The sequence below is a fragment of the Chrysemys picta genome, chromosome 1, assembly GCF_011386835.1.
Source record: "Chrysemys picta bellii isolate R12L10 chromosome 1, ASM1138683v2, whole genome shotgun sequence".
In the NCBI taxonomy this organism is placed as follows: domain Eukaryota; kingdom Metazoa; phylum Chordata; order Testudines; family Emydidae; genus Chrysemys; species Chrysemys picta.
This window is the reverse complement of record NC_088791.1, coordinates 110,225,112-110,234,942: the sequence shown is the minus strand read 5'-3', so window position 1 is coordinate 110,234,942 and position 9,831 is coordinate 110,225,112. Positions and strand designations below refer to the sequence as shown.

Below are 9,831 nucleotides of genomic sequence, written 5' to 3'. Positions count from 1 at the left end.
TGTCGAGGATTATCCAGCCCTCTGACTACTACCCCATGCTACTCATCCATGTGGGCACAAATGATACTGCGAGGTGTGACACTGAGCGGATCAAGAGTGACTACAGGGCTCTGGGAGTACGAGTGAAGGAGTTTGGAGTGCAGGTGGTATTCTCTTCGATTCTTCCTGTCAAAGGTAAGGGCCCAGGCAGAGACAGATGCATCATGGAGGTGAATGCCTGGCTGTGAAGATGGTGTCGCCAGGAGGGCTTTGGCTCCCTCGACCACGGGATGCTATTCGAGGAAGGACTGCTAGGCAGGGATGGCATTCACCTTTTGAGGAGGGGAAAGACCCTATTTGGACACAGACTGGCTAACCTACTGAGGAGGGCTTTAAAGTAGGTTCAACGGGGACAGGTGAGTAAAGCCCACAGGTAAGTGGGGAACATAGAGACCTGGGAAATGGGTCAGAAACAAGAGGGAGTGTGGGCTATAATGGCAGAGAGAAAGGAGGGTCAGGGCAAAACTGGGAGGCAAGATCAAACCAGTATCTTAGATGCCTATATACAAATGCGAGAAGTATGGGTAATAAGCAGGAAGAACTGGAAGCGCTAAAAATAAATACAACTATGACATTGTTGGCATCACTGAAACTTGGTGGGATAATACACATGATTGGAATGTTGGTGTGGATGGGTACAGCTTGCTCAGGAAGGATAGACAGGGGGAAAAGGGAGGAGGTGTTGCCTTGTATATTAAAAATGTATACACTTGGACTGAGGCGGAGATGGACATAGGAGACGGAAGTGTTGAGAGTCTCTGGGTTAGGCTAAAAGGGTTAAAAACAAGGGTGATGTCATGCTAGGAGTCTACTACAGGCCGCCTAACCAGGTGGAAGAGGTGGATGAGGCTTTTTTTAAACAACTAACAAAATCATCCAAAGCCCAAGATTTGGTGGTTATGGGGGACTTCAACTATTCAGATATATGTTGGGAAAATAACACAGCGGGGCACAGAACCAATAAGTTCTTGGACTGCATGGCAGACAACTTTTTATTTCAGAAGGTTGAAAAAGCTACTAGGGGGGAAGCTGTTCTAGACTTGATTTTAACAATTAGGGAGGAACTTGTTGAGAATTTGAAAGTAGAAGGCAGCTTGGGTGAAAGTGATCATGAAATCATAGAGGTTGCAATTCTAAGGAAGGGTAGAAGGGAGTACAGCAAAATAGAGACAATGGATTTCAGGAAGGTGGATTTTGGTAAGCTCAGAGAGCTGATAGGTAAAGTCCCATGGGAATCATGACTGAGGGGGAAAACAACTGAGGAGAGTTGGCAGTTTTTCAAAGGGACACTATTAAGGGCCCAAAAGCAAGCTATTCCGCTGGGTAGGAAAGATAGAAAATGTGGCAAAAGACCACCTTGGCTTAACCATGAGATCTTGCATGATCTAAAAACTAAAAAGGAGTCCTATAAAAAATGGAAACTAGAACAGATTACGGAGGATGAATATAGGCAAACAACACAGGAATGCAGGGGCAAGATTAGAAAGGCAAAGGCACAAAATGAGCTCAAACTAGCTACAGGAATAAAGGGAAACAAGAAGACTTTTTATCAATACATTAGAAGCAAGAGGAAGACCAAGGACAGGGTAGGCCCACTGCTCAGTGAGGAGGGAGAAACAGTAACAGGAAACTTGGAAATGGCAGAGATGCTTAATGACTTCTTTGTTTTGGTCTTCACCGAGAAGTCTGAAGGAATGCCTAATATAGTGAATGCTAATGGGAAGGGGGTAGGTTTAGCAGATAAAATAAAAAAAGAACAAGTTAAAAATCACTTAGAAAAGTTAGATGCCTGCAAGGCACCAGGGCCTGATGAAATGCATCCTAGAATACTCAAGGAGCTAATAGAGGAGGTATCTGAGCCTCTAGCTATTATCTTTGGAAAATCATGGGAGACAGGAGAGATTCCAGAAGACTGGAAAAGGGCAAATATAGTGCCCATCTATAAAAAGGGAAATAAAAACAACCCAGGAAACTACAGACCAGTTAGTTTAACTTCTGTGCCAGGGAAGATAATGGAGCAAGTAATTAAGGAAATCATCTGCAAACACTTGGAAGGTGGTAAGGTGATAGGGAATAGCCAGCATGGATTTGTAAAGAACAAATCGTGTCAAACCAATCTGAAAGCTTTCTTTGATAGGATAACGAGCCTTGTGGATAAGGGAGAAGCTGTGGATGTGGTATACCTAGACTTTAGTAAGGCATTTGATACGGTCTTGCATGATATTCTTATCGATAAACCAGGCAAATATAATTTAGATGGGGCTACTATAAGGTGGGTGCATAAGTGGCTGGATAACTGTACTCAGAGAGTTGTTATGAATGGTTCCCAATCCTGCTGGAAAGGTATAACGAGTGGGGTTCCGCAGGGGTCTGTTTTGGGACCAGCTCTGTTCAATATCTTCATCAACAACTTAGATATTGACATAGGAAGTACGCTTATCAAGTTTGCAGATGATACCAAACTGGGAGGGATTGCAACTGCTTTGGAGGACAGGGTCATAATTCAAAATGATCTGGACAAATTGGAGAAATGGTCTGAGGTAAACAGGATGAAGTTTAACAAAGACAAATGCAAAGTGCTCCACTTAGGAAGGAAAAATCAGTTTCACACATACAGAATGGGAAGAGACTGTCTAGGAAGGAGTATGGCAGAAAGGGATCTAGGGGTTATAGTGGACCACAAGCTAAATATGAGTCAACAGTGTGATGCTGTTGCAAAAAAAAAGAAAACATGATTCTGGGATGCATTAACAGGTGTGTTCTGAGCAAGACACGAGAAGTCATTCTTCTGCTCTACTCTGCACTCGTTAGGCCTCAACTGGAGTATTGTGTCCAGTTCTGGGCACCGCATTTCAAGAAAGATGTGGAGAAATTGGAGAGGGTCCAGAGAAGAGCAACAAGAATGATTAAAGGTCTTGAGAACATGACCTATGAAGGAAGGCTGAAAGAATTGGGTTTGTTTAGTTTGGAAAAGAGAAGACTGAGAGGGGACATGATAGCAGTTTTCAGGTATCTAAAAGGGTGTCATGAGGAGGAAGGAGAAAACTTGTTCACCTTAGCCTCTAAGGATAGAACAAGAAGCAATGGGCTTAAACTGAAGCAAGGGAGGTTTAGGTTGGACGTTAGGAAAAAGTTCCTAACTGTCAGGGTGGTTAAACACTGGAATAAATTGCCTAGGGAGGTTGTGGAATCTCCATCGCTGGAGATATTTAAGAGTAGGTTAGATAAATGTCTATCAGAGATGGTCTAGACAGTATTTGGTCCTGCCACAAGGGCAGGGGACTGGACTCGATGATCTCTTGAGGTCCCTTCCAGTCCTAGAATCTATGAATCTATGAAATTTAAAAAGCAAATGTGAAATGAATGAAGTTATACCCTTTTTTAATGCAATGGCGCTGCTGAGAAGGAGGGAGGCCGCCACCCTTATGCCTCGTCTAGTCCTGGAACCAGCTGCAGGTTGAAACAACCCCAGTGCAAGTTAGAGCAGTACAAGAGCAGCTCTAACATATGCCGGCTTGTAATGGCTGCCTAGAGGCCATTACGCTGGCATGGCTGGCTGGGGTGCAGTGTGTTCTGTCCTTGCCTCCTACACTGAAGGGATGGGGCCGGAGGGGCCAGGAGAAGCAGACATAGAGCTGTCCATGACAGCTTTACAACAGCTGAGGATTCCCCCACTAAAGCAATCTTCATCTGCCCTTTTCCGTCAGGTTTAAGGCCCCTTTGCACTATATTGGAGGTGCTAAGAGAACTCAGCAAGGCCAAGGGTTTGGACCGACGCACACAGGTATCCTCTGGAACTCACAGCTTCAAGCTGTTATTTTAATGAGATGTATGAACAGGTGAGACACTTCCAAGAATAAGAACAGAGGCTGCCAGGAAACACTCACGTGGGGGTGAGAAACAAACATCCCCTTCCCCTGGGTAGAATATTAAAGTTAAAGTTCTGGAGATTACAGAGGGGGATCACTTTCCTCTGAAGCATCTGAGACCAGCAACTGATCGCGGCTGGGTACTGGACTAGACAGACCAGTGTCGGTGTTGGTATTTGATTTTGCTTTCAAGCATAGCAGTGTCAGCCCTGAGTAAGTCCATTGATTTTGCCACCCCAAGCCAAAAAAAACCTGCGGGGCGGCCGGAGCCAGGGTGCAGGGGGACTCCCTGCGCTGCAGACGTGCCCGGGCAGTGGAGTGCGTGGCCTGGCTAGCGGGGGGGAGGGGGATGGAGCGGGGTGGGGGGACAGAGAGAGAAGGGGGGCGGCCAGGGCTTCCTTCAGCAGGGCGCTTGCCACTCGGCCCCTCCCGCTGCGCCGCTCCAGTCGGCGGGGAGGGAAGGAGGCGGGCTTCCCTGCTGGGCTTGCTGCAGACCTGGCACCAGCTGGTGCAGACAGAGCGCACAGCCCACTCTCAGCAGGGCGCTCCCCTCCTCCGTGCCGCCGCCCCCTACAGGGCGGCCGGACCAGCGAACCAAAAAAAGAATCAGGGACATCTGGTCACCCTAGTTGGCTGTGTTGCAGGTTTGAGCTGGTTGGGGGAAGGGGAGGGGCAATTCTGGTAGAAAATTGTGACTAATAGATTCCCACCCACTTTGTTTTGGTCAAAAAAAATTGAGAGGAGATTTTTGCTTTTCCATCAAAGCAATCAACCCCTGAAACACAGTAATTTTCACCTGAAAACTGCTGGAAACAAACAAACAAAAAATCCAGTTTCTGGTTTCTCAGCAAAAAGCCCCAAAATTTCCAAAGCAAGAGGGCACTTTCTGTGAAAATTTTGTTGTCGAAGACCCAGCTTTCCTTTGGAAAAAAGTTTTGAGGGGAAACTTTTGAGCAGCCCTATTTGCAGCCTCACTGCTCTGCTACGGGTGCCAGTAACATTAATGATCACAGATGCAAAAGACTTAAACATATGCTGCTTCTGCAAAGAGCAGAAAATCAGCAGAGACTCTGTTGCGGCCTGATCAGCTGGTCACAGTTCTAAACAAGAAGTTACTGCATGGGGGAGGACTGGGAGCAGGGCTGCTTGGCTGTCATTAAAATGGTGTGGATGGAAGGAGCAGGCTAATTGATTGAACAACAGCCTGGGCCATGTAATTAAATTAATTGCAACTCTACCTGTGATATTCATTTTTGTGGTTAGCAGAGCTCTGCCAAATGGGAAGGGGTGTGAAAATATCTTTCACAAACATTGCTGCGGGTATTTTTGCTGGTTAGTTTCAGGCAATTTTGTACCCCTGAAATTTTGTTTTTCTGTGAAATTTGAGGAGTCGGTTAATATTTCATGTTGAAGGATGTGAAAACACAAAAGGTCGCTGCTGATCTCAATTTCAGCTTGCCACATTTGAAGCAGAGGTTGTGCATTTTCAGTGGGATTTTAAGTGGAATTCTCCCAAAATTAAGGCTTCCAGAAAGAGAGGCTTGATCCAACATGGATCAACATGGGAATGTGGGCACTGGATCACGCCCCAGCAGGTACCAAAAGTTAGGGCCCTAATGGCTCAGTGCTTAGCACTTTTGAAACTCAGGTCACTTATTTAGCTGCCACAGATTTAGGACCCTAACTTTTGCCAAGTGCTTTTGAAAATCTTAGCTTGAGTTTACAATGTGTGCAAAGCAGGCTGCATGCAGAAATCCACCACTGCATCACATTTAAGCTCTCTGGCCTTGTTTTCAAGGCTCTGCAGAGCACAGCCTAATTCCTGCTTGTAGCTCTGCTCTCATTAATTAGGATTCCATGGGGTTTATGGTGCCCCAAAGTGTGCTAGGCACTTTACAGGACAATTAACATGACATGACGGAGAAGCTGAAAAGTACTCTGCTCTCACCAGGGAGCCAATGTAGGGCCTGGAGCTGAGGAGTTGGTCTTTATGAAGACCTGTGTTCCTGAGGTAGAAGGGCTGTTGCGTTTTGTACCAGTCAGACCTTTTGCGTGGTGTGCGGTTACATTCCTAGACAGGACTGCAGAAATCAAACTGGGAGGCAACTAATGCATGGGTCACTGGCCCGGGCGGTGTCTGATAGGAAGGGGTACAATCTCCTGGCCAGTCACATATGGAAGTGGGTGGTTTTTGCTGCCAAGGCTATTTGGGTATCAAGGAGCTTGAAACATCCCCAGGGCTGCAGATCAGCACAAGCGTCTGAGCGCAGATGCCTTCAAAAGTGATGGATTTTGTGGAGTAATCGTTGTTCAATGTGCTCCTCTCTTCTAAGCAGCACCGACTCAGCTCTGCCTAGGTTCAGTTTTAACCAGCTGGTGATTTTGGCTAGCCACTGAGAAAGCTGGGAGCGGGTGCTGTTCACATCTGATGTATAGGAGATGTAGAGCTGGGTGTCACCTGCAGGCTACTCGCATTTCAGCCCATGTGGCCTTTCCCAACACACTGCATTTTTCCGCCACTGATGCCCATTTTCTTCCACCTTCAGTTTCTGTCGCACAATCATCCTACAATGCTAGTGATGTGTGAAAACAGTGGGGAATGCGAGGGCACTGTTAGTTAGTGTCTATAGCAGTAGTCCGAGCATAGTTGTGATGCCTCACTGATTCTTCCTCTCCTTGGCCTCTTGGTTGGGTTGAGTTTCCTATAAATCAGTTTTGGCAGGGGTCAAAAGTTTAGCCACCTCCAGGTGGAGATAAAACAATTTCCTCATTGCAAGCAAAGACAAAACCTCCAGTACAGTCCAATTTCTCTCCATCCCCACCCTAAATATAGAACATGTGACATACCATCATTTCTTTAAGCGGTCTGACTGTAGAAGCTTGGGAAAGGAGCAATGGGAGAATGGGTGTTATTTTTTTAGACATCAGCCTACATACAGCTTCTGTCTCTGAGCAAAAGAGTCAAAATGGCTTTGGCTGATCCTTGGTTACTCTAATTTGTTATGTCTCCAGGCAAAGCTAATTGTAGGGATAGCCCACCACTGAGTCTACCCATAGGGTTTTTGGTGCTGCCTCTTCTGTGTTGTTTTGTAAATAGTCCTTTAGTCCCTTTTATTTCCTGACACATTTTCTACAATCTTTTTGCTCTAAAAGTGAATAATTTAAATACCAGGATTGGGTGGGTTGTTGGTTTGGATCGGGTTAGCAGATTGAATAGGACAGAGAGATGATCTGATAATTCAAACTTTCATTTCAAATGTCAGGAAATGGGCTATTCTGGCATTTGTGTCATGGGCTATTGAAAAGTGTCTCTTTCTTGTGTCTCAATGTATCAGCTGAGTCCTAGTTCTGAAGTGATAGTTAACAATTTGTTGGAGAAAGGAGTTACATTGATCAAAATTGGCCTTGTAGCGTGCAGGAAAGTGGTTTGAGTCTCTATTCTGTGTAGGGTGAGTGGGAAACAGAAGCTTTTGTGACTCCTTGTTTATAGTATAAGAATTACAGTTATTTTCTTGTCCCTCCCATTCCCTTTTATCATCACCATACTTTTTCTACCTTCCTTGCCAGATTATACGTCAGAAGAAAATCTATCTATTGTATTTAATAGGCTGCCAATCACTGTAGTTGCTAGGACCCGATAATACCACTTAGCATGTTTGTGGTAGTTACATTATGTTCAAAGCACTTTGGAATCATTCACTAATGAATACTCACAGTGAGGCAAATGTGTATTATTATCTCTATAAACTGAGACTGAGAGGTTAAATGACTTGTCCCAGGCTAGCCTTAGCCACTAGACACCGCTGTCTCTTCACTACATTATTTTGTATTCTAATACTTGCCCTATTATTTTTTGAATTTGCAAATGTTGTTGCCCCAACAAATCTCTCTGGAAGATTGTAAGGACGGTATCATTGAGTATAATACAAGCTCCCCTTAGTGGGGGGTTAAATTTACCTGGTGCAGGGTGCCAACACGAGGCCAGTGCATGGCTTATGTCCTCTGCTTAGGGCCTCAGGTCAATGGGCATCTTCAGTGGGCCTTATGTTGAGGGCTGCAAAGGGACTGAGCACAGGGGTGAATTTCATCTGGAGAGATTACCAGTAGAAAATGATGATTAGATACATTCGCACACCAATATTGCGCAACAAAAGAGACTCAAACGTCACAACAAAATGCAGGCGGGTATGCCATAGCACGGGAAGCCATCTTCATGTTGTGACCCCCTTTGATCCGAGCAGTTAGCCAAATGCAGCATGTTGCAGATTGTTCCAGTTAGCAGTAGAAATTGGTGATAGGTATTTCTTTGATGCAGTCCTGTTTATTTACAAAGTCCTGTTTCCATGAGCACAGGAAGAGCCAAAGAGGAGACAGTGTCCTTTCTTACAGGACCAACCCTCGTTTAGTCAGCACCCTGACCCCAAACCTCTCTCTTGGCTTCTCCTGGGGGCCACACCCTGTGCTTGCAGGCAGTGTCTGCTTGGCTTTCTTTCTGCTTCTCTCTCTCTCTGTGTCCTGTGTCTTCTGCTTCTCTTACACACAGTCCCTTATCCCCAGAGGCCACTCAAGCCAATCTGCTGCCCTAAGCTAAACTTCATTGTGCCATCCCCCTCCTACCTCCTTAGAAGTTTGCAGCAGGAACCCACTCCCCATCCGCCCCCTGGAACTCTCCTCTGGCCTCCTCCAGCCCCTGGAGCCAGAACCTTCCAGCCCCCTGCAACCTTTCCCCTGGAGCTGCACAGCTCAACTACAACCTTCCCTCGTCCAGCCCTCTGCACCATCCTAGCCTGCCCCCCCAGCCCTGCCCCCTGCACACTCCATCCCCAACCCTCACCCCCTGCCTGGCCCCCAGCACCTTCTGCACCTCCCACCTGCCCCCCCGGCCCTGCACCTTTCCATATTAGCTCTTCGCTGTTGGGTTTGTAATATGGGGCAGGTGGGGAACAGGTGCGGAGAAGTTTGCATGACTTGCTGAAGGCTGCACAACGAGTCCGTCTATGAGCGCTCAGGAGGACGTGGCTCATAGTCCTATGTCCCTATCCCACTGTTTTGGGCAAAGAGCAACTTCTCCCTCTACTTTCTCCTCAGAGGTACCAGCAGGAGCTTTGTCCAACCCACCGGTCCCATTTAATCTGAGATCAGCTGGGACTGAGAGTGTCATTCCCGTCCCTCCAACCCATGCAGTAACTGTGAGCAGCGATGAGGAAGATTGACAACACGTCTGTGGAGCTGAATTCACCCTCCGAGGTGAAGCAGGCAGCCATTGAGGAATTTGAGCTAATCGCCCAAGGAGATGGAAGCACCAAGAAGATGAAGGACCTCCCAGACAGAGGTTCTTGGAAGGGCAAATTTGACTTCTTGCTGTCCTGTGTGGGCTACGCCATTGGGCTAGGAAATGTCTGGCGGTTTCCATATCTCTGTGGCAAGAATGGAGGAGGTGAGCATAGAATGCTAAACACATGTTTTCCTTTATATCAGCCTGTAACAATGCGATTCTGGCAGGACCCAACTGAGAGTACCAATTCAGTACAAATCGCTTTAAACAGGGCAGTTACAGCCCTAGGCTGGGGTTTTTCCACCTCTAAGGCAAACCAAACCAGCCAGACAAAGAGGACTTTGGTTTCACCCCACTGGCTAACCACAAGTCACACAAGCAATTCCCTTAGACACTCCAGTTTCCCAGTATCACCACCAGTGCCACTTGTTATGGGGACAAATGGTTATGAAAACCAATACCCCATTAAAAAAAAAGGATTCTCATGATCCCAAAGGATCAAGCCCCAGACCCAGGTCAATATACAAATCAGATCTTACCCACAAATCACACTGTTGCCAATCCTTTAGAATCTAAAATCTAAAGGTTTATTCATAAAAGGAAAAAGATATAGATGAGAGCTAGAATTGGTTAAATGGAATCAATTAC

General features: G+C 46.3%; 1 protein-coding gene across 1 annotated transcript in view; it reads left to right on the top strand.

The window, feature by feature from the left end:
* The first annotated feature begins 9,212 nt into the window (after positions 1-9,212).
* LOC101942105 (sodium- and chloride-dependent GABA transporter 1-like) overlaps positions 9,213-9,831 on the top strand; it is a 34,786-nt gene continuing 34,167 nt past the window's right edge. Inside the window, exon 1 of the mRNA XM_065582153.1 lies at positions 9,213-9,345. Within this exon, the coding sequence (XP_065438225.1) occupies positions 9,219-9,345 (127 nt within the window). The 5' untranslated portion in view covers positions 9,213-9,218. The remainder of the gene's footprint in view (positions 9,346-9,831) is intronic.